This window comes from Anomaloglossus baeobatrachus, chromosome 4 (genome assembly GCF_048569485.1).
Source record: "Anomaloglossus baeobatrachus isolate aAnoBae1 chromosome 4, aAnoBae1.hap1, whole genome shotgun sequence".
NCBI lineage: Eukaryota > Metazoa > Chordata > Amphibia > Anura > Aromobatidae > Anomaloglossus > Anomaloglossus baeobatrachus.
Window position 1 is genome coordinate 451177663 of NC_134356.1, and position 25367 is coordinate 451203029.

The window sequence follows — 25367 nt, forward strand, 5'->3', positions numbered from 1 at the left end:
GAACTATGGTTGAAATCCATCTATGAAGCTATAGGCGCGTCTTTTGCTCCAGCATTCGCAGCCGTATGGGCGCTCCAAGCTATCTCAGCTTGTCAGGCGCAGATTAATGCTGTAACACGTACATCTGCCCCGCAAGTGGTGTCCTTAACCAATCAGGCGTCGGCGTTTGCGTCCTACGCCATTAATGCTATCCTGGACTCGGTGAGCCGTACGGCGGTGGCATCCGCCAATTCGGTGGTACTCCGCAGGGCCATGTGGCTACGTGAATGGAAGGCAGACACTGCTTCCAAAAAGTTCTTAACCGGTTTGCCATTGTCTGGCGACCGCTTGTTTGGTGAGCGATTGGATGAAATCATTAAACAATCCAAGGGAAAGGATTCATCCTTACCCCAGTCCAAACCAAACAGACCTCAACCACGGAAGGTACAATCGAGGTTTCGGTCCTTTCGGACCGCGGGCAGGTCTCAATTTTCTTCGTCCAAAAGGCCTCAGAAAGGTCAGAGGAACTCCGATGCATGGCGGTCTAAGTCACGTCCTAAAAAGACCGCCGGAGGAACCGCTCCCAAAGCGGCCTCCTCATGACTTTCGGCCTCCTCAAACCGCATCCTCGGTCGGTGGCAGGCTCTCCCGCTTTTGCGACACCTGGCTGCCACAAGTAAAAGACCGATGGGTGAGAGACATTCTATCTCACGGTTACAGGATAGAGTTCAGCTCTCGTCCTCCGATTCGTTTCTTCAGAACATCTCCGCCCCCCGACAGAGCCGAGGCTCTTATGCAGGCGGTGGGTACCCTGAAGGCGGAAGGAGTGGTGATCCCTGTTCCTCTTCAGCAACGGGGTCACGGTTTTTACTCCAACTTGTTCGTGGTGCCAAAAAAGGACGGATCCTTCCGTCCCGTTCTGGACCTAAAACTGCTCAACAAGCATGTGAAAACCAGGCGGTTCCGGATGGAATCGCTCCGCTCCGTCATCGCCTCAATGTCCCAAGGAGATTTCCTGGCATCAATAGACATCAAAGATGCTTATCTCCACGTACCGATTGCACCAGAGCATCAGCGCTTCCTGCGCTTCGCCATAGGGGACGAACACCTTCAGTTCGTGGCACTGCCTTTTGGCCTGGCGACAGCCCCACGGGTCTTCACCAAGGTCATGGCAACAGTGGTGGCAATCCTACACTCTCAGGGACACTCGGTGGTCCCTTACTTAGACGATCTCCTTGTCAAGGCACCCTCTCAAGGGGCATGCCAACACAGCCTGAACATTGCTCTGGAAACTCTCCAGAGTTTCGGGTGGATCATCAATTTTCCAAAGTCAAATCTGACACCGGCCCAATCACTGACATATCTTGGCATGGAGTTTCATACTCTCTCAGCGATAGTGAAGCTTCCGCTGAACAAACAGCGTTCACTACAGACAGGGGTGCAATCTCTCCTTCATGGTCAGTCACACCCCCTGAGGCGCCTCATGCACTTCCTAGGGAAGATGGTGGCAGCAATGGAGGCAGTTCCTTTTGCGCAGTTTCATCTGCGCCCTCTTCAATGGGACATTCTCCGCAAATGGGACAGGAAGTCGACGTCCCTCGACAGGAACGTCTCCCTTTCTCGGGCAGCCAAAGCTTCCCTTCAGTGGTGGCTCCTCCCCACTTCTCTGTCGAAGGGGAAATCCTTCCTGCCCCCATCCTGGGCGGTGGTCACGACGGACGCGAGTCTGTCAGGGTGGGGAGCGGTCTTTCTCCACCACAGGGCTCAGGGGACTTGAACTCAGACAGAGTCCTCCCTTCAGATCAATGTTCTAGAGATAAGGGCAGTGTATCTTGCCCTAAAGGCGTTCCAGCCGTGGCTGGAAGGCAAGCAGATCCGAATTCAGTCGGACAACTCCACAGCGGTGGCATACATCAACCACCAAGGCGGGACACGCAGTCGGCAAGCCTTCCAGGAAGTTCGGCGGATTCTGCTGTGGGTGGAAGCCACAGCCTCCACCATATCCGCAGTTCACATCCCGGGCGTAGAAAACTGGGAAGCAGACTTTCTCAGTCGCCAGGGCATGGACGCAGGGGAATGGTCCCTTCACCCGGACGTGTTTCAGGAGATCTGTTGCCGCTGGGGAATGCCGGACGTCGACCTAATGGCGTCCCGGCTCAACAACAAGGTCCCGATATTCATGGCACGGTCTCAAGATCACAGAGCTCTGGCGGCAGACGCCTTAGTTCAGGATTGGTCGCAGTTTCAACTCCCTTATGTGTTCCCTCCTCTGGCACTGTTGCCCAGAGTGTTACGCAAGATCAGGGCCGACTGCCGCCGCGCCATCCTCGTTGCTCCAGACTGGCCAAGGAGGTCGTGGTACCCGGATCTGTGGCATCTCACGGTCGGCCAACCGTGGGCACTACCAGACCGACCAGACTTGCTGTCTCAAGGGCCGTTTTTCCATCTGAATTCTGCGGCCCTCAACCTGACTGTGTGGCCATTGAGTCCTGGATCCTAGCGTCTTCAGGGTTATCTCAAGAGGTCATTGCCACTATGAGACAGTCTAGGAAACCAACGTCCGCCAAGATCTACCACAGGACGTGGAGGATATTCTTATCCTGGTGCTCTGATCAGGGTTTTACTCCCTGGCCATTTGCCTTGCCCACTTTTCTTTCCTTCCTTCAATCCGGATTGGAAAAGGGTTTGTCGCTTGGCTCCCTTAAGGGACAAGTCTCAGCGCTCTCTGTGTTTTTTCAGAAGCGCCTAGCCAGACTTCCACAGGTACGCATGTTCCTGCAGGGGGTTTGTCACAATGTCCCTCCTTACAAGCGTCCGTTAGAACCCTGGGATCTGAACACGGTGCTGATGGTTCTTCAGAAACCACCGTTCGAGCCAATGAGGGATATCTCTCTCTCACGCCTTTCGCAGAAGGTGGTTTTTCTAGTAGCAGTCACTTCACTTCGGAGAGTGTCTGAGCTAGCAGCGCTGTCATGCAAAGCCCCCTTCCTGGTGTTTCACCAGGACAAGGTGGTTCTGCGTCCGGTTCCGGACTTTCTCCCTAAGGTGGTATCCCCCTTTCATCTCAATCAGGATATCTCCTTACCCTCTTTTTGTCCTCATCCAGTTCACCAATGTGAAAAGGATTTGCACTTGTTAGATCTGGTGAGAGCACTCAGATTCTACATTTCTCGTACGGCGCCCCTGCGCCGCTCGGATGCACTCTTTGTCCTTGTCGCTGGCCAGCGTAAAGGGTCACAAGCTTCCAAATCAACCCTGGCTCGATGGATCAAGGAACCAATTCTCGAGGCTTATCGTTCCTCGGGGCTTCCGGTTCCCTCAGGGCTGAAGGCCCATTCTACCAGGGCCGTGGGAGCATCCTGGGCTTTGCGGCACCAGGCTACGGCTCAGCAGGTGTGTCAGGCGGCTACCTGGTCGAGCCTGCACACTTTCACGAAACACTATCAGGTGCATACCTATGCTTCGGCAGATGCCAGCCTAGGTAGGCGAGTCCTTCAGGCGGCGGTTGCCCACCTGTAGGACGGAGCCGGTTGCGGCTCTATTATGAGGTATTATTTACCCACCCAGGGACTGCTTTTGGACGTCCCAATTGTCTGGGTCTCCCAATGGAGCGACAAAGAAGAAGGGAATTTTGTTTACTTACCGTAAATTCTTTTTCTTCTAGCTCCAATTGGGAGACCCAGCACCCGCCACTGTTTTTTGTGTACACATGTTGTTCATGTTGAATGGTTTCAGTTCTCCGATATTCCGTTGGATTTAATTTACTTTAAACCAATTTATAATTTTTTTCCTCCTTCTTGCTTTTGCACCAAAACTGAGGAGCCCGTGAGCACGGGGGGTGTATAGGCAGAAGGGGAGGGGCTTTACACTTTTAGTGTAATACTTTGTGTGGCCTCTGGAGGCATAGCTATACACCCCCCAATTGTCTGGGTCTCCCAATTGGAGCTAGAAGAAAAGGAATTTACGGTAAGTAAACAAAATTCCCTTCTTTATTTTACTAGTTCCCTTAGGGGGCTATAGCGATCAGCAATCCGATCTCTCTGCACTATCTGCAGATCACAGCTACAGAGCTAAGAACTGCAGATTTGGTGCTTTACTTTCAATGCCGGCTGTATTCCGGTATTGAGAGGAAGTGACTCATGTTAGCTACAGGCGTCATCACATGACCCTGTGCTACCTTCGCAACTACCGAAAGTCACGTGATTATGTCACGTGACTTCCGATGGGGGCGGGGTAAGTCACTCATGGCGGCGCGCATATACATCTCGCTACCAGATTTTGACAGCGAGATGTAAGGGGTTAATGGCCGCGGGTGGAAGCGATTCCACCCGCAACTAGCAGGCACATGTCAGCTGTTGAAAACAGCTGACATGTGCGCGGATCGCCGCCGCCTGCCCACGGCAGGGGGCGGAGATTAACTGCACACGATCCATGACATACCCAGTACGTCATGGGTCGTTAAGGGGTTAATGCAACCCAACATTTAATTATGTAACTTTCCATACATTGTATTATTGTATATTTGGCAACATGCTGCTGCAAGTTGAGAATGTGCATGTGTCAGCCATCAACTAATCAATGTCTATATAAAGGGAATCTGTCACCAGGCTTATGCTACCTCATCTGAGAGCAGCACAATGTAGAGGCAGAGACACCCTGGTTCCAGCGATGTGTCACTTTGTTTGCTGTCATTTTAATAAAATCAATGTTTTTTTCTGCTGCAGATCTAGCAGTTATACAGAGCTCATGAATATGCTGGACTACCTGACAGCAGGACAAGTAGTCCTGTAATCCTATAATCTACTGCTGATTAAACACTGATTTTATCAAAACTACAATAACCCCTTTACAACCAAGGGTATAACTGTACGTCCTTGATTGCCTCCCTGTGGTTACCGTGGGCTCCGGCGGGGAGCCCGCGATAATCCTCGCACATCTCTGCTGATCTGATAAGCAGAGATGTGTGGCTAACAGGCTTAAGAAGATCGGAGGTCCACATGCGCCTGTTAACCATTTTTAGATTGCGCCGTCAAATACTGACAGCGTAATGATTTAAACGGCCGCAGCGAGGATCGCGCTGTTCCCATCGGCAGCACTGTAACGTGATCATGAGGCGCCTTGGTGTTGCCATGGTAGCGCAGGGTCAGCTGATGACACCTGATGCTACCATGACTCACTTCATGTAAAAGTCAGAGTGCCGACACTCACAAGAACGCTGCATTTCTCCTGATCAGAGAGATGTTGCTCTGATCAGGAGAAATGAACAAGCGATCAGACTGGTGATCCATAAAGTCCACTAAGTGGACTAGTAAAATAAATTAAAAATGTAAAAAAAAAAAAGTAAAATATGAAAAAATTAAAAGAAAAACCTAAAATAATAAATCTCTCTCCTTTTGCTTTATTGAAATTAAAAGTTAAAAAGTAAATATATACACATATTTGGTATTACCGCGTTCAGAAATGCCCAATCTATCAAAATGTCAATTCATCTGGTTGGTACATGGTGTGATGAGAAAAAAATTCCATTAAGAACAAAATTACTCGACGCCAAAAAATAAGCCATTACTGAGCCCCAGATCCCGAAACATGAAAACGGTACGGGTCTCAGAAAATGGCGCCAAAAGCGCTATTCTTTTCTTGGACAAAGTTCTGAATTTTTTTTCAATCCCTTAGATAAAATGAAAAGTGTACATGTTTGATATCTACAAACTCGTACCGACGTGAAGCATCGTATGGACATATCAGTTTTACCATATAATGAACAGTGTGAGTAAAATACCCTAAAAACAATTGTGCAATTGCACTTTTTTTTTTGCAATTTCACCGCACTTCGAATGGAATTTTTTTTTCCCGTTTTCCAGTACACTATATGGTAAAACTAATGATTTCATTCAAAAGTATAACTCTTCCTGCAATAAACAAGCCCTCACATGGCAAGATTGACGAAAAAATAAAAAAGTTATGGCTCTCTGAAGAAGGGGAGCAAAAAACGAAACGGAAAAATGGAAAATCGCCCTGGGGTGAAGGAGTTAAGCAGGCCAGTAAGTGAAACACCTCTGGAATCAGGGTCTCTGCCTCTACGTTAGGCCCGTTTCACACGTCAGTGAAAAACACTGACGTTCTTCACTGACGTGTAAAACACACACATGTCCCTCCGTGATTCATGGCACACGTGGGTTGTCCATGTGCAATCAGTGATTGCATATTGACATTACTCACCTGCCTTCGCTCCTTCTGTCCATGGTGCTGAACTCCTCGGCTCTGCAGCGTCCGCCCACCGCTCTGTGCAGCTACTTCCTGGTCGGCTATTCCTGCTCTCATGAATATTCATGAGCCAGGCAGGAGCTGCCAAGAGCGGAGGCTGCAGAGCGAATCGCAGGCAAGGTAAGTTGAAAATATTTAATATGTCAGTGTTTTTCTGGTACGTGTTTCACGGATCACTCACGGATCACACCATAGTGTGGTCCGTGCATCATCAGTGATGCCAGAAAAAAAACTGACTTGTCTCCGTGCAGAATCACAGCCACGGGTGCACGCTGCACGGAGACACGTTCAGTGAAAAATCACTGATGTGTGAGCAGACCCATTGATTATAATGGGTCTGCGTATGTCAGTGATTCTGGTACGTATATAAAAAAAAAAAACCACATACGTACCAGAATCACTGACGTGTGAAGGGAGCCTTATGCTGCTCTCAGATTGGGTGCTAAATGCCTGGTGTCAGATTCCCTTTAAAGGGAATCCACATAGTAAGATCATGGTCCAACCAATTGGCCTCTATGGTATTGTGTTCTCGCCCTGCAGCCCTCCTTCCTGTGTTAATATAGATGTGCTTATTCTGCAGATTCAGGCTCTAATGAAACGAGCTGAGTTTTTAAAGGAACAGGTAAGTAGAGTATAAAACAAACACATTTCGGCTGCAAGTAAGAGGTTTCTCAGGATCTCATAATCAGGTGATCTCTTTTATGGTTTATCTGCAGATGAAAACCTCCAATTGGAAGTCTGAATCCCTGGGACAGGAGATGTTATCGGAGTCTGTGCGGAGCTGTGAGTTAATTTATACTTTTCTAGTTTTGTATTTTTGTATAAAGACACATAACATAATGCAGTATTAGCTATAGGAAAAAGCTGTCATAGTAGAGCATTGCCGGCCTTAAGCCGTATGACCGTACATCCCTGTATAATGTCTAATATGTTGTCTTCTCTCTTTTTCAGCTTGTTCTCTGCAGTAGCTGCACTGTGGGACACTAGCCTGGATAGAACTCTACAAATGGTTAATTGTTTTAGTGATATTATGTGTAAATTAAATTATTTTCCGTTCTTTGGTCCATTATTTTTTAGTTTACGTTCACAGCTTACACTTATAGACTGGGGCAAAAATAGTTCACATTTCCGACCCTTATTTACAGCTCGGCTGATGGTACATGTTGTCCCTCCCTTGTGAGGTGCATTTATTCTGGAGGACAGGTATCTGTATAGGAACAGCTGTTCTAGGCAATCAGGAGATACAGATGACTCTGTCAGCAGTAAAATAATCTAAGGATTAGCATGATGAGTGTAAGGAACTTGCGTAATACCCGTTCAGCTTAGACACTTCACAAGTGCTGTAAGAATGAAGTACTGTATGTTAGCCAGGGTTGAGGAGTCTGTAAGAAGAGCTCCTGGCTCCCACACCTTCATAAATGGCCAATAATTAGTAACAACGAATTTACTGCAAAAGGTAGTTTCACTAATATTGTAGGGGTTCACTCTCTGTTGTAGCCACTGAGGTCCACATAGGTACAAGTTTCCTTGTCAATAGGTTAAAGTTTATTTTGTTGCATAAAGTTTCAACTTAAAATGATCCTGTCAGGTGCAATATACATGTAGAACCACGAGCAGTTCGGGGTCTATATTGCTAATCCCTGCCTAACTGTTCCTGTATCTACCGTGTTTTTCCAAAAATAAGACATCCCCCAAAAATAAGCCCTAGCAGGGATTTTCAGGATTTTCGGAGAAAGGCTTAAATATAAGCCCTCCCCCGAAAATAAGCCCTAGTCCCGGATCAATAATGAAGTGTCCGTGCAGCTAAAAAAGATACAGATACTGCAGGACACTTTATTATACACAGCGGCACCCGGCAATTACACTCACCCGACACTGAGCGGCAGGACCTGCAGTGATCACACACCCACACACATCAGCTCTCACACACACACACACACACACACCAGATCTCACACACAAACATCGGATCGCACACATAATCAGATCGCACACATAATCAGATCGCACACATAATCAGATCGCACACACAAACATCGGCTCACACGCAAACAACAAATCACACACACACACAAACATCGGATCGCACACACATCGGATCGCATACACACTCACCACATCCAGTGACACCGATCTCTTCTCGCCGGGAGAATCCTGAGAGACAGTGCAGCGCGACTAACAGGACCTGCGGCCGGACACGTGACTTGCTCTCATTCCCTGCTGCCGTAAGTGATGTGATGTGATGTGTGTGTGTGTCTGCAATCGGCTGTGTTTTTCTGTGATCGGCTGTGTGTGTCTGCGATCGGCTGTGTGTGTCTGCGTTCGGATGTGTGTAACTGTGATAGGCTGTGTGTGTCTGCGATCGGATGTGTGTGTCTGCGATCGGCTGTGTGTGTCTGTGATCGGCTGTGTGTGTCTGTGATCGGCTGTGTATGTCTGTGATCGGCTGTGTGTGTGTCTGCGATCGGCTGTGTGTGTGTCTGCGATCGGCTGTGTGTGTGTCTGCGATCGGCTGTGTGTGTGTCTGCGATCGGCTGTGTGTGTGTCTGCGATCGGCTGTGTGTGTGTCTGCGATCGGCTGTGTGTGTGTCTGCGATCGGCTGTGTGTGTGTCTGCGATCGGCTGTGTGTGTGTCTGCGATCGGCTGTGTGTGTGTCTGCGATCGGCTGTGTGTGTGTCTGCGATCGGCTGTGTGTGTGTCTGCGATCGGCTGTGTGTGTGTCTGCGATCGGCTGTGTGTGTCTGCGATCGGCTGTGTGTGTGTGTCTGCGATCGGCTGTGTGTGTGTGTCTGCGATCGGATGTGTGTGTGTGTGTGTGTGTGTGTGTGTGAGATCTTCTGTGTGTGTCTGGGATCTTCTGTGTGTGTCTGGGATCTTCTGTGTGTGTCTGGGATCTTCTGTGTGTGTCAGCTAGCAGCAGGGTAGGACGGCGTGCAGCACCGACCGGAGATCACAGGAGGACCTGGGAACCACGCAGACGTCCTGGTCTGGTGAGTATGAGTCTCCTGGGAAGTGGGGGGTCTGCCTAACTGTTCCTGTATCTACCGTGTTTCTCAAGAATAAGACCTCCTCCAAAAATAAGCCCTAGCGCTTTTTTGGGGGGCAAAAAAAATATAAGACAGTGTCTTAGTTTTGGAAAAACACGGTAGTAGCATACATAAAGAGATCTATAGAAAAAGTATTTCTAAAGATCTTTTATCATGTGCTAATGAGGCCAGGGACTAGTCTTCCCTCTCAGCATGCTAGTACGGCCACAGGGGCGTACTAACATACTACTCAATAAAGCGTCAGTAGTGATGACGTGCGTACGTGTGTCCACTGTCTCCGCTGTTCAGAAGTCCCCGGCACTTCCAGTCATGCACACTAGACCTCGCTGAAGCTAGGGCGCGTACACACGGCTTCATACTGCGCATGACAAGAAGTGCCGGGGACTTCTGAACAGTGTATACAGGTACGCACGACACATCTGGTGATGCTGCATTGAGTAACATGTTAGCACACCCCTGTGGGCGTACTAGTATGCTAAGAGGGCGGACTAGTCGGGGGAAGTAACGCCCTTGCAACTTGCCCCTGGCCTCATTAGCATATCATGGAGGATCTTTAGAAATACTTTTTCTAAAGACCTCTATCTATGCTACTAGATACCGGGACAGTTAGGCAGGGATTAGCAATATGCACCCAAAACTGCTCGTGGTTGTGGGTGCATATTACACCTGACAGGTTCACTTTAACATAAACATAATTTCTTCAACCAAAACATTCAATAACAAAGAAAAAACAGTCCTTTCTCAGGGTAACTAAACAATAGGATAAAGAGTTGCACACCAGTCACAATGTATAGGGGAATAATGAAAAGCAAAACTGCTATGGGAATACTAGACTGAAAAATACAATGGACTATCTGAAAAAAGTGAAAAACATGAAAATGATATGTGCATAACTGCTATGAATAATAGGAATGAGAGATGTTTTCTCAGGGTAGGCACAATACAGTAACACGGTCTCACCCATAGAGCAGTGCAGACAATGCTTATCCTCATGCAAGTCTGTTCACCATCAGTGATATTTTCCTCTTCAACACTGCAGCCACGTCTACTTGGAAATGGCTGAGTTAATCCCAGTTCAATAAAACACAAAACAGCTGTTGCCCATAGCAACCAGTGATACTTGCAGGTTGGTGCACATGACCTGTATTGTCTCTGTTCAGACATATTTTGGCTTGTACCTCCACATCTCCAACACAACCCACTCTTCTTAAGCCCGCTTTACATGCTGCAATGTATCTTACGATGTGTCGGCGGGGTCACATCGTAAGTGACGCACATCCGGCATCGTAAGGTACATTGCAGTGTGTGACAGGTACGTGCGATTGCGATTGAACGGTAAAACGTTCATCGCATACACGTTGTTCATTTCCTAAGAATTGAACGTCAGGTTGTTCATCGTACCCGGGGTAGCACACATTGCAGTGTTTGACACCCCGGGAACGATAAACAGATCTTACCTGCGTCTTCCGCTGGCAATGCGGAAGGAAGGAGGTGGGTGGGATGTTTACGTCCTGCTCATCTCCGCCCCTCCGCTTGTATTGGCCGGCTGCCGCGTGACGTCGATGTGACGCCGAACGTCCCTCCCACTCCAGGAAGTGGATGGTCGCCCCCCCACAGCGAGGTCATATGGACGGGTAAGTACGTGTGACGGGGGGTTATTAGATTGTGCGACACATTCAACAAATTGACCGTGTCGCACATACGATGGGGGCGGTTACGATCGCATACGATATCGTATGCTTAATTGCAAGGTGTAAAGCAGGCTTTAGCTTCCCCCAGTTGACTGACCAAATAACACATGGTGTGGCTCCAGTCATAGCTATCCAGGAGCACCTAATCAGGACTTGGAGTGCTAGGATTCAATCCTAGCCTACCTGGCTTCCCTACAATAATTATATAATTTTGCTGCCTCTGTCCTGATGTTAACGTTAGACATCCATAATGGAAAAGGACCTTTTCTAGACTTGTGGGGGTTCTTTCAGCTCCAATGGTTGTCTGTGTATCACATGCTCACTTCTAGATATGTCAGTTGGTAAATTATGCCGCCTTATTTTCTTAAACAATACACCTATACCATGTGAGTAAGTTTGTGCTTTTGGTCAGACTAGTCTCCATATACCACCTCTAAACAATTGCTGTTATGACTTTGTCATGTAAAGCCATTTATTCCAAGAAACATTGGTTAGCAGATGGATGGATTCTGGGAATGGAAAACTATACTATTTGCAAAAAAATAAGTTTTGTTTATTAATGAGACAGAATTCAATAAACTGTAAGCAAAAAACAAAACACTACACCAAACTTTCTAAAGTGTTTTTTTTTTGTTTTTTTTTTAATATCAAGTTGTTAGAAATGTAGAAACCACTGTTACAAAGACTCACAGATCTAAACAAAACGCTCAAAACCACTATACAGTGCTGAGACACAGTGGAGGGCGGTGTCCTTGTCCAGGCCCGCTCTTCAGATTCCTCCCTGAAGGGTTATTTTAGATGTGCTGTGCTAGTGTTTAGGTATTGGATGAGCGCACATGTGTCATATACCCTTCTAGTAATGTATTTACCCTTTCATTCCATGTCTATTGCAGTTTTATATACAGTACTTTGAAAAATTATTTGCTCCTTTCCAGCTTTTTTTTCTTTTCACATCTAGAAATAAAATGTAATGTTAGACTTGGACAATATGAGGAAGGAAATATACCATTCATTTGTATATTATCACTGCATTTGCATTATCCAATACCTATATCACCCATGGGAAAAAGTTACTTTAAAGCATAGCCATCATTTTAATTTATATTTCATAAATCAATAGTGCACATGAAAATAAGCAATTTTGTAATATATCTTATCAGTCAAATCTGCTTCTTTCTCTGCCAGAATTGACTTAGGAAGTGTTGGAAGATAAATGGATCACTGCAGTAAAAAATATGGCTTCTGTTTTTCCACCATTTTTAATGGATTTTCATGGCTGAAACTCTAAACGGATGAGAATAGGGCAGCTCCAAGTTATTAAAATAGATATGTGTATGGATGAGTGAAACAATCGGGCCGGGGGCTGTTTGATTGTACACGGTCTGCGTGCTATCCGCTTTGCAATGTATGTGTGAATACAGATTTAATCAAACACCTCTTGTGACAACTTTTCTAGCTCAAAATAAAATAATCAGTCATGTTCAAATCCCACAGCTTGATCTTTCTTTCCCCAGTCATCCGCCATTGCAGTAAAAGTTGGGATGCCCACCGCCCCACCCAGCCTTATAGATGGTCGTCTGGGCCCACTAAAATCATTAAATTCGTCCTACATTAATATACACAGGTAGCATAGAATAATGTATGTAAGCGGCTAATTCAGGGACAGTCAGCCCTGTTCTAACAGCACAGTGACATTTTCCTTTTGTGGCACTTCTCTCCCGCTGCCCACTTGCTGTAACCTGTACCCTCAGCTTGGGTTTGTGTTCACGACTCCTATAATGAGAGAGTGGAAAGCATGTGATTAATAGGTGACAATCACAATCGTTAATGTTTGCAGAAAAAAAATCCTTTTCTTCAAGGATCAGAAAAGGCAAAAGCGTGGTATAGGCAGATTAAGGTATTTCACGTCTTGCCATCAACGATATGTGGTTTATTGGATGTGAGGATGCTTTAAACAATGTACCAATATTAAAACAACCTGTCAACTGTATAACTGAGCTGTGTGAAGACATTGATACACAAGTCCACTTCTCTTTTCTTTTTCCCCCATTCTCCAGACGATTCTCACATTCAGCTGCAGTACCATACCCAACCATTGGACCAATGTGGTACTGTTTCTGGGAACAAACCAGGAACTGAAATGAGACGTTTGTGCATTGAAACCTAATATTAATGTAATAGAGTGACAACAAATGATAGAACGGTGTCTGATTGCAATTACCAAAGTTGGTACAACCAGATACTAATTTTTCCAATGGGTGATGTGAGCTTTGGACAACTTAAAAAAAAAAACTGCAAGGTCCTTAAGGTGCTCATACACCTTAGATAACTATCAGATGAGCATTCACATCTTTTCAATATCAATAGGGAGAGTGGAGAATGTCTCTTCTAGATTCTACTAGAAGCAGCTCATCTCCAGGGACCTCAAACAAGATAGGGCATTAGAGTTGAAATTGCCAGACCTTACCTCCATCTATTATATGTCACGGTATAGTCAGAAAGCCCCCATACGAATTTGATGGTCTGCCAATCCCGCCAAAATGTGCAAGTGCAACTGAGAGTAATGTGTATGGTGTTCTGTGCAGCCACTTCATTAGCAGTAGAGTTTACACTTAGCCGAGCTGTGTTCTCTTTGTCTTATCCTACTTGAGAGGTTACAATGCACTGTGACAAATTTAGATAGGGTCATCTGGACAACACAAAGGTACATAATCCCTGATATCTATATTTCCATTGTAAAATGATTTTTTTTTCCTTTACACACAAAGGACATGAGATCTGATGGGATATTGATGAGCTGCAGCCAATCAGTGCTTTCTGATTGGCTGCGGCAGTCACATAAGACAAATGTTGTGCCACCCGTTGAGAAACAAAATGCCAACATCACTGGAGAGGTGCAGCTGCTGGATGTGAAAATATGCGTTTATTTTCTAGGGGCCCTGAATTGATTCAGTAGTGGATGTCCAATAGTGGACAACCCTTTTAACTGAATAGCCTAATACAAATACTAGACATATGACCACTGTGGCCAATCACCAGGTTTGGTGGTGATTGTGGATGTAGCCGCTCTGCCCTGTCTTGGCTGCTGCAGTCATGTGTGCGGTAGTTGTGACGACACCTGATCCTTTCAACAAATACCAGGGCAGCAGCAGAAAGGCAGTGCTGAACCTGCCAAGGAGGTGAGTATTGCTGGGTTAGTTATTTGCTGCAGCTGCAAACATATTGCCAAATAAAATGTAATCCTGGATTCAAGTAGCTAAACAGGAAAGGGTTCTTTACTATTAGAGCAGTCAGACTGTGGAATGCCCTACCACAAGAGGTAGTAATGGCAGACACTATAACCGCTTTTTTAAAAAAACAGGACTGAATGGTTTGCTCAGCAAAAATGGCATTGTGGCTTATAGATAATTTAGTGACAAAAAATTAATAATGGTGAATAAAAGTTGAACTTGATGCACTTAAGTTTTTTTTTTTTAGCCTATGTGTCCCTTTGAAGTGCTATAATATAAATGTACTAGCACTGTTGTATTAGTTATGGGCCCTTTTGTATATGTATATTCATACTTTATATAATTAGTAGATCATCCTGATGGGATGCCTGTTACCCTGTTCCAGTACTGAGGTTGTTTGTAAAAATGAATGGCCCAATACTGATAATGGGCTTCCCTGATATCACAGTGCAGTGACATCTAATAGCAGCTTTTGGACACTGTATCTGGCAGAAAGCAACTCTTCACCTTCCAGGTCAGGAGATCGAGATTAATTTTAAAGGGAACCTGTCATTAAAAAAAAATCTATTAATCTGCAGATATGAGGTTAATTTGTAGGGTAATAGCGTTAAATACTGCGTGGCCGCCATACTGAAGTCCCGCCTAATGGGAGCAAGTTAAGTTTATTCCTCCCCCAGCCTCTGTGTTTCAGTCATAGAGGCGTGACAGCCCAGCTTCAGTCACCACTCAGTATCCAGTGAGCAGCGGATGTCACCACACCCTGACACTGACTGACAGCCAGCTCTACACTGCATCAGTACATGTCAGCGCTGGGGCGTGGTTACAGCTCCCGCTCACTGATAGTGATGAGCATGTATTACCATGCTCAGGTGCTTGGTACTCGTAACAAGAAGTTTGATGCTCGGATGGGCATAACTCGTGTACAGACTAGAATTAAAGTCAATGGGGAACGCAAGTATTTTTTAGAAAATCTGGAGAAATGCTCAAGTTCCTCATTGACTTACAATATACTTGGTAAATGAGTCAAGCCCGTCTGAACACAGAGCACCCAACCATGGTAATGCTCGCTCATCACTACTCACCTTATGCTGAGTGGTGGCTGAATCTTCCTTAGCCATGTCTCTATGACTCAAAATTGTAGGCTGCCAGGAGGAATAAATTTAAAGGGGTTGTTCACTACTATGCTAACCCCCTTCTGATTCAACATGTTTGCCCTAGGTAAAATAATAGACTATATTCACTTCCCGTACCGGCGCCGTTCAAGTGGTGCTGCAGCTCACAGTGCGGGGGCTCACATTGGGTTGTGACCTCATGCTTGACCCTTGTAAATTCAGCACCGGCTTCCATCTCAGCGCCTTCAGACCAAACAAATTAATCAACAGGAAGTGAGCATTTAGTCTGAAGTCAAGGAGAAGGAAGACGGCGCTGATTGGGCACGTGTCTCGCGTAACATCACAGCTCCACGTGAGCTGCGGCCTTGCTTTAACGCCACCGATACAGGAGGTGAGTATAGTCTTTATTATTTTACCTGGGGCAAACGTGGAATCGGGAGGGGTTGTCCTAGCAATGGACAACCCCTTTAATTTCCTCCTAGTAGCCCTGCTTTCATTGTGGTGGCTTCACAGACATAGAATCTTATTAACCTGCAGATTAACCTCATGACAGCTTCTCTTTAAATAGTTACGTGCCTTATTTATTAAAAAGAAAGGAAAACTTTAAAAAAAAATTGACTTTGGGTTAATAAATGTCTAGTGCGTATACTTTAAAAAAACAATCTGTTCAGATACTACATATTTTTGGTGCACCAGGAAAAAAGAACATTACATTTTATATCACAAAAGAACAATCAAAGTTTTACAATAAACTGATTAGTATTATTGCCCAACAATTGTGACATGAACAAAGCACAACACAAGTCAGATAATCAGTGTAATCACTTTCCTCCCTATAGGAGGATGTATACATTATATACTTCATCAAAATGGGTATGAGAGCTATTATTTTGTACACATTTTTATTACTTTTTGGATGCAGAGTTTATCGTATTGTTAAGGACCATAGCTTTGTTACTAGAAATCAGCTAAAAAATTGTATGAACCTGACTATGCACTGCGTTGGGAACAGGCATCCTAGAACTCTTCCCAGTAACCGCGCAGTGTATACAGGCTGGACACTCTCATTCATTTGGTGAACTGACTGATCTTTTGATTTTTTTAAAATTTCATCGTTCTTGGCAGCACATCATTCTGTGCCAACAATGGCAGCCTATGTGCACAGAACGATCCATTACTGAACATTCAGTGTGCATCTGTGCTGTGGTCGTTTTCTCTAAAAAGTCTACTAACCAACCAACCACCGATCAGTAAAGTGCCACATGTTGGGTGGTATAAACCCATCTCTACTGATACAGGCCTTCATAAGAAAAGAAGGCAATGCTTTAGAGTTAGGCTTAGCTACAATGGTCATGGTTTGCCTGGGTTTGTCTGCATTCGGCTGGAGAAAGACCATCTAAGTTAGAGATGATTTACTGTATTCTTTTTTTTTTTTTTTTTTTTTTATTAACCTCAATATATATAATCAAATACATTCTTTTCTACATGATCAAGAACTATCTTGTCTCATGGTTTTAGGAATCAACCATTTCAAATTTAAGGGCTTGAGAGCAAACATTACAGAGTGTAATAATGCCTCCCCAATGTATTTTTTGATGGTAACTAGTTTTGGGATTTCAGGATGTTTGTTGGCCATCAGCAAACTGAAATCTTTTGGAGGTTTGCATAAAGTCACATGAGAGTACATTTTTCAGCTGACTGCTTCAGATCATCCAGTGTTGACTGGGCTTTGCCTTTAATTGAGTCCAAATCAATATTCTGGATATTGCTCAGTTGTCCAATGACCGATGATTTTCCTTCTTCTTCTTCATTATCTTCTTCAATCATTTTAGCCAGCTCCTTAGGTAATTCAACGTCCCCACCAGCTAATTGGATCTGAGCTTCATCAACGTCACTCTACATCAGAAGAAAGAAACACTTAAACACCACTCGACAGTGAAGAAAACTTAGGATAGGAACGGTGAGACTCTGAAAGAGTAGGCTTGTACTCAACTGTATGATAACTCTGTCCTAGAGTTGAGCAAGTACCTAACTATTCGTACTCGCTATGCTCATAACGAGTACTGTCTAATATTCGCGTATTCATTCCAAATAGCGTGTGCAATGCAAGTCAATGGGGGAAAAACTCACAAAGTAACGAGTAACTGGAATGTCGTACTATTGCGAGCAGCGAATAGTGCGGAATTTGGGTTACTCATTACATTGCGAGTATTCCCCATTAACTTGCATTGCACATATTATTCCGAACAAATATGTGAGTATTAGACAGTATTCGTTATGAGTATAGGGAGTACAAATAGTTAGGTACTCGCTCAACTCTACATCTTCCCAACAGTACAGTCACGTATTGCAAGTAAATTACAAAGTTATCTATCAAAAATCTCCTTTTTCAAGAGCACAGGGATTTTCCATTCTGTTGTGTACTGTGTTCCTTGCTACGGTTACCACCAACCTCTGTTTTTAAAGATTACTAGTTTCCAAGACCAGGAGTGTGCATTTGTCAGCTCCTTGCTATAAAGCATGTAAGCAGTGCTCTAAAACTGGCTGGATTACTGAACAATTTGCAATCTATTATCAAAAATCCTCTCCATTCACAACTGGAGATATTTTTTATTTTATAGTTGACTGCTTGTTGCCAAGGTTACTCATTGCAATTGGTATAACATACAAGTGCATCTCAATAAATTAGAATGTCATCAAAAAGTTAATTTATTTCATAATTCAATACAAAAAGGGAAACGAGTATATTATATAGTCATTACACACAGAGTGATCTATTTCAAGTGTTTATTTCTGTTAATGTTGATGATTATGGCTTACAGCCAATGAAAACCCAAAAGTCATTATCTCAAAAAATTAGAATAATTACCACAAAAAACCTGCAAAGGCTTTCTAAGCATTTAAAATGGTCACTTAGTCTGGTTCACTAGGCTACACAATCATGGGGAAGACTTTTGATTTGACAGATATCCATAAGGCAGTTATTGACAGACTCCACAAAGAGGGTAAGCCACCAAAGGTCATTGCTAGAGATGCTGGCTTTTCACAGAGTGCTGTATCCAAGCATATTAATGGAAAGTTGAGTGGAAGGAAAAAGTGTGGTAGAAAAAGGTGCACAAGCAACTAGGATAACCGCAGCCTTGATAGGATTGTTAAGAAAAGGCCATTCAAAAATTTGGGGGAGATTCACAAGAAGTGGACTGCTGCTGGAGTCAGTGCTTCAAGAGCCACCACACACAGACGTATCCAGGACATGGGCTACAACTGCCACATTCTTTGTGTCAAGCCACTCAATCAATAGACAACACCAGAAGCTTCTTACCTGGGCCTGGGAGAAAAAGAACTGGACTTTTGCTCAGTAGTCCAAGGTGTTGTTTTAAGATGGAAGTAAATTTTGCATTTCATTTGGAAATTAAGGTCCCAGAGTCTGGAGGAAGAGTGGGGCGGCCACAATCCAAGCTTCTTGATGTCTAGTGTGCCGTTTCCACAATCAGTGACAGCTTGGGGAACCATGTCATCTGCTGTGTTTCATCAATATCAAAATCAGCACAGCAGTCTACCAGGAAATTTTAGAGCACTTTCATGCTTCCCTCTGCCAACAAGCTTTTTGGAGATGGAAATATCATTTTCCAGCAGGATGTTTCACCTGTCTACACTGTCAAAAGTACCAATACCTGGTTTAACAACCACAGTATCACTGTGCATGATTGGCCAGCAAACTCACCTGACCTAAACTCCATAGAGAAACTATAGGGTATTGCCTAGAGGATAATAAAAAACTTTAGACCAAACAATGCAGATGAGCTGAAGGCTGCTATCAAAGCAACCTGGGCTTCCATAACACCTCAGCAGTGCCACAGGCTGATCGCCTCCATGCCACATCATATTGATGCAGTAATTCATGCAAAAGGAGCCCCGACCAAGTATTTAGTGCATTTACTGTACATACTTTTCAGTAGGACAACATTTTTCAGTTTAAAATCATTTTTTTCATTTGGTCTTCTATAGTAATTTTCTGAGAATTCTGTAAGCCATAATCATCAACATTAACAGAAATAAACACTTGAAATGCATCACTCTGTGTGTAATGCTCTATATCAAAAATAGCAACAAAAAGAGGATAAAAAAGTGCAAAAAATAAATCAAATATATATGAGGTATTAGTTAGTAAATTGGCCAACGTACATAAGCCTGCAATCCTCATCACGGATCCTCATGCTTGCAGGTCCCTACACTGATATAAATATCAAAAATAGCAACAAAAAGAGGAGAAAAACTCCCCCAAAAATTGGATATACTCACAGCAAAAAAGGGCAACCAGTCCAGTTAGCCCAGACCAACACATCTAATGCACAAACAGGATGCAGACACACCTCTCAACATGATGGACACTTCACAGGTGCAAGGTAAATTGCACACTAGTGGCGCGCATAGGGCGCTGTTCACACTTGTATGTGCATGGTGTCCAGCCAGCAACCTATTACCACGCCCTTACTATTAGATTAGGCGGGTGACCCGGACACTACTCACTGCAGCACACAAGGGACAGAGACTCCACTATGCACGGCCTGTATTAAGAGGCCCAGCTGCACCTCGTATAAAAAAGTGCAAAAAAATATCTAATAGTAAGGGCGTGGTAATAGGTTGCTGGCTGGACACCATGCACATACAAGTGTGAACAGCGCCCTATGCGCGCCACTAGTGTGTGTGTAATTTACCTTGCACCTGTGAAGTGTCCATCATGTTGAGAGGTTTGTCTGCATCCTGTTTGTGCATTAGATGTGTTGGCCTGGGCTAACTGGACTGGTTGCCCTTTTTTGCTGTGAGTATAATGCTCTATATAATATATGCGTTTCCCTTTTTGTATTGAATTACTGAAATTAACTTTTTGATGATATTCTATTTATTGAGATGCACTTGTATTAGTGCAGGTCAGCTAGGTAAGGAGCACAGCACTTACAAACTATTTCTACTTAAACTTTCAAAGGGAATTTGTCAGTAGGTTTTGCTATGTAATCTGAAGACAGCATGCTGCAGGGGTTAAAACATAGTGTTCAGGGATTCCTGTCTTGTCAAGGTCCGATCCGTTGTTTTTTTGCTATATTTAAGTAGCAGAACTTATTATTGCTCAGGCTACAATGTCACATGCACAGCAGTCAGACACACACCTTCCTCTGATTGACACCTCACTGTCAATGTACAATCTCTATACAGAGCCTAGTGTGGGCGGGGGCATCTCTATCAGCTCTGTAGCATTGCTAAATCTAAAAATTCTGATTGTGTCAGTACCCAGTAATCTAAGTGATACATCTTTGGATTCAGGAGGATCTCTTTGACTGCATCATGCTGCTCTCAGATGAGGTAACAAAACCTTACTGACAGTTTCCCTTTAAGTCCTGCTCAGAAAATGACCCGATTACTTAATCTGCAATTATCTGCTGGCAGCACTGGAGGGCACAAAGTTCAGGCAGCAGCACAAGTATGCTGCAGGTCCGACCGCCAATCAGCTAGAACACAACGCCCTTCCATAACCTGGGAGGCAGCGGAATGGTGCGCTCATGAATATGCTATTTTCTAACTACTTACTGACAAATGTGTGATCATTTCTTTTTAAAGTGTGCTACTCTACTATAATACTAGAAAACATTTAATACTTTTATGCTTTTCAAATGTATTACTCGATGGATGCAAGGTGCTATATAATGTTTATGAGACAGTGAGAGGCCTTATGTGAACTTTCAGGACTAGTAGAAAATGCTTTGTTCTAAATGTTTCCCCAAAGAACCTATTTTAATAAGCCCCTAGACATAAGGTAGAAAGCTTGCAAAAATAAATATCCTGCAAGTACCGCCGACACACATTCATGTAAAAGTGACCTGAACTGGAGGTGCACCAGATAAAGGCTGATTTTTCTGCACTTTTCTACATATCCTTGGTTGTAGAACTTCATAGCTATACTGTAGTTTTTACCTTGGGTAAGCGGTACTTGTCTCTGAAGTGACTCCGGAGAGTGGCCCTTTCAGCTTTGCGTTGTGTATACATTGCCTCTCGTTCCATCCTAGATGAACCAAATCATGTTAACACTATACATTACTATACGTATACAAGACCTTTAAATAAAACAAAACACCTCAGGAACCTCTGGATAAGGCCTCATTCACATGCCAGAATTTGGTCAGTATTTTATATCAGCGTTTGTATGCCAAAACCAGGAGTGGAACTTACAGAGAAAAATTATTGAAAGTCTGACACCTGTTCTGTGTTTTGGAGATACTCTTTGTTTTGTTAATGAAATACTGATCAAAATTCTGATGTGTGAATAATGCCCAAGACTGCTAAAAATTGATATGGTAAATTCTGCTTTTTGATATACATTTGAAGGGACAGCCTAAATGTAAAAAATATGCTAATTTAAACAAATGTAGGTGACGCTTCCATCAGAAAAGTAATTATAAAGCACAAACCTCCAGCTAAGAGGCTCGAAATGCGTCACTTTGTAGAATCTTGCTCACTATACAGTAAACTTATAAGTAGTGATGAGCAAAATGTTCGGCGCTCGGGTGCTCGCAACTGGCATTTTGATGGCCGGGTGCTTGGTACTCATTTACAGAGTATAATGGAAGTCAAGGGCGAACTCGATCATTTTTCCCGAAAATCTTCCGTTCCCCATTGACTTCCATTATACTCTCTAAACGAGTACCGAGCACCCGACCATCAAAATGCTCGTTACAAACACCCGAGTGTCAAACAGTTCGCTCATCACTACTTATATAAGTAGTAAGCGGTGGAGAAAATGCTAAAAATGTATTAAAGGAGTTGTTCACTACTTTTACATTGATAACCTATCCTAAGGATCGCCCATCAATGTCTGATCGGTCGGGGTCCGACAGCCCACACCCCCGTCAATCAGCTGTTCTCAGTCCCGGCGGCAGCAGACAGCTGGAAATACTCAGTTCTGGAGCTGCTCCATCTTCTGATAGTGGCTGCGGTCGGGTACTGACATCTGCTGCCCATTCTAATCAACTGGGGCGTGGGGTGTTGGAACAAGGCCAATCAGACATTGATGACCTATCCTAGGGATAGTCCATCAATGTCAAAGTAGTGGACAACCTCTTTAAGTTCACTGCTCTTATTAAATTTTGTATATTTTAGGATGTCTGTGCCCTCAAAGCCTAATTCTCTGCTAGACATGAGCTGGTCTTGATCCTTTATGGTTCATGCTGTTTTTTGGTATAAATGATGATAAATGTCTATTAACACTGGAATACGAGCTATATCACCAGGTCATATCTTTAAGTAGCTTCTGCCGAATAATAAAGTAATATTAAAAGTTTCTTGTGACCTTCAAAGACTTTTGTGTTTGTGCATTAGACTATGATTACTATCATTTTCCAGATCGTGCCACCTTGAGCACCGGAACAATACATGACAATAACATCCGCTTCAGTTGGATGGGGAAGGGTTAAAGATCACAATTGCATCCTGCATTTTGCTGTCAGTATACATTGTTTAATCCTAGTCTTCCTCACTGTACTAATTTAATGTGCCATGTGTGCAAGGCGTGTTTCGAAAAGCTCCTTAGGAAGCAGAACAACTAAAAGCAATAATGGTAAGAGAAGGATTACACACATGGCAAAAAGGATTTTAATCTTTTATTTTTAGCTTATTTATTGTACTGTGTGCAGACAGCGTCATAACTCTTTTTTCATCATGTAACACAGTGCAATCTATTGAGCAGCGCTTCTCTTTTCTTCCCTTATCAATTAATGTCCTCTTACCAGATACTCTTATTCCACCTCCTCCTCTGTCGTTCTATTCCCTTCTCTCTGGTAATCTCTAATTTTGTTTTCCAACATGTCATCTCCCCGCTCTTCCCTCACCTAGAACGAGCTGTTCCAGCCATTTCCGTGTATTGCAGGGGGCATAATTTCATTCCAGTAGTGTATAGATTCATGCGCTGCCGAAAAATATCCTTTGTTGTCAGCATCTATTATTATATAGATCTGTTATTCTCCCTGCCACTATGCTTATTATTTCTTCAACTCAAAAATTGAGCGGACCCTCTTTACAAACATAGCGATATCACATGCCGCCTATTTGACCGATTGCTAACTGACTCATTCTATCACTATGAAGTCTGTCTGTCTAATATGTGTAGAAGTGACAACTCTATAAAAGCAAATCAGAAAGCTATTTCGAGTCTTAGGTCTGATTGAGGGAATTTCCTTCTGCTCTAATCCTACCCTGATCAAGCATAAATGGGAAAGTTAGGAGCTGGATTATTACATATTCTGGATTAGTGGGAAGGCAGACAAACATATACAGTGTGTCCATCGCCATTAAGTTTAGAACGGCGGCAGCTATAGGCATAGAAGTGGTGTCTAGGTATGGTAAAGTAGCCATGCGCTATGCAATGAAACCACCTATTGCGCCACCTGGTGGAAAACAACGGAGTTAGTATTTTTATCTTGAAAACGGAACGAGACAGAGAAAAAAAGTGAATTAAAAAATTGTAGGGCATCATCAATTCAATACGAATTGACACCTTGCATACAGAAATGCTATGATAGGAAACCCATACATAATGCCCTACAACTTTGCCTATAGCTGTCGCTGTTCTCAAGTTAATGGCGGTGGACAGGATATGGGTAGACACACTGTATAATCTCACTTGTAAGGGTTAAAGGGGTTGTCGCAAGTTCTTAAATGGGTCAAATTGTAAACTAGTTGAAAAAATAATAAACTTTGAAATTTAATTCCTATTAAATATCCTCTCTGTTGGAGGGATTTTTAATTTTGTAATTGACAGTTTATTTCCAAGGTTACCGACCTCCCTAGAATCTCAGAATGCCGGTTACCTGAGTAACGAGTTTGCGACTCTTACTGGTCCTCTAATATAGAGCCAGTTGGCGGTACAGTGAAGCTGGTGCTGGATCTGGAAACACGTGTTTCCAGTACGTATGACATCCATGTTTACACGTAAAGGAGACACATACACACCCAGTGTAATGGAAATCTATAGTGATCTTGACACCTCCGTGTTTTCACACAGATTGTGTGTCCATGTGAACCAAATACTTGTCCGTATGATCCATGTCCATCTATAACCAGCAGCATGGACACACTGATTCATACAAGTCTATGGGTCTGTGAGAAACATGTACAGAACACGGATGGCATCTGTGTACCATCCGTGTGCCATATGTGTTTAACATTGCAAAATAGAAGAGATTTGTAATTTTATTCTTCCTTTAACCATAACAGAAAAACACACATGGCAGCACATGTATGACACACACAAATACACGGATGGCCACACATTGTACAAAACGGACGGTACAACACATGCATTTTTTTAATGGAGGAGGCCTTAGTCTGGGACACCACTCAGTCCGGACCATTAGTGCAACTATGCAGCTGATCTATCCTGTCAATCTCCAGGAGGGCAGCCCCCCCCGACAAACAGAAAGTTGTCAGATTTATTGCAGATTTTCAATATGGATTTCCTACTGAAACTCTACAACCAATTTACAGGACGATGCCAGTGGGCTTGTTCACATGTTGTTTTTGCTGCCAAAAAATGCAGCGTTTTACAGCATCAGCAAAGTGAGTGAGATTTCCGAATCACCTGCACATGCTGCCTAGCTTAGGCTGCTTTCACACTACGTTTTTTTAACATGCGTCATGTTACATAGCTGAACTGGAGAGGGTGCAGAGAAGAGCCACCAAGATTATTAGAGGAATGGGTGGGCTGCAATACCAAGACAGGTTATTAAACTTGGGGTTATTTAGTTTGGAAAAACGAAGGCTTAGGGGGGATCTAATCACAATGTATAAATATATGAGGGGACAGTACAGAGACCTTTCCAAAGATCTTTTTACACCTAGGCCTGCGACTGGAACACGGGGGCATCCGCTACGTCTTGAGGAAAGAAGGTTTAATCATAATCACAGACGAGGATTCTTTACTGTACGAGCATTGAGACTATGGAACTCTCTGCCGCATGATGTTGTAATGAGTGATTCACTACTAACATTTAAGC

General features: G+C 43.8%; 2 protein-coding genes across 2 annotated transcripts in view; one reads left to right on the forward strand and one right to left on the reverse strand.

The window, feature by feature from the left end:
* The window catches only part of ULK3 (unc-51 like kinase 3), a 101521-nt gene extending 94222 nt beyond the window's left edge, over nucleotides 1-7299 (forward strand). Inside the window, exons 14-16 of the mRNA XM_075342679.1 lie at nucleotides 6824-6865; nucleotides 6960-7026; nucleotides 7195-7299. Of these exons, the coding sequence (XP_075198794.1) occupies nucleotides 6824-6865; nucleotides 6960-7026; nucleotides 7195-7211 (126 nt within the window). The 3' untranslated portion in view covers nucleotides 7212-7299. The remainder of the gene's footprint in view (nucleotides 1-6823; nucleotides 6866-6959; nucleotides 7027-7194) is intronic.
* Nucleotides 7300-11592: 4293 nt separating this feature from the next.
* Nucleotides 11593-25367, reverse strand: part of CPLX3 (complexin 3) — a 40910-nt gene continuing 27135 nt past the window's right edge. The window contains exons 2-3 of the mRNA XM_075345603.1: nucleotides 21295-21382; nucleotides 11593-17220 (exon numbers count right to left, since the gene is read on the reverse strand). Coding sequence (XP_075201718.1) covers nucleotides 16996-17220; nucleotides 21295-21382 — 313 coding nt within the window. The 3' untranslated portion in view covers nucleotides 11593-16995. The remainder of the gene's footprint in view (nucleotides 17221-21294; nucleotides 21383-25367) is intronic.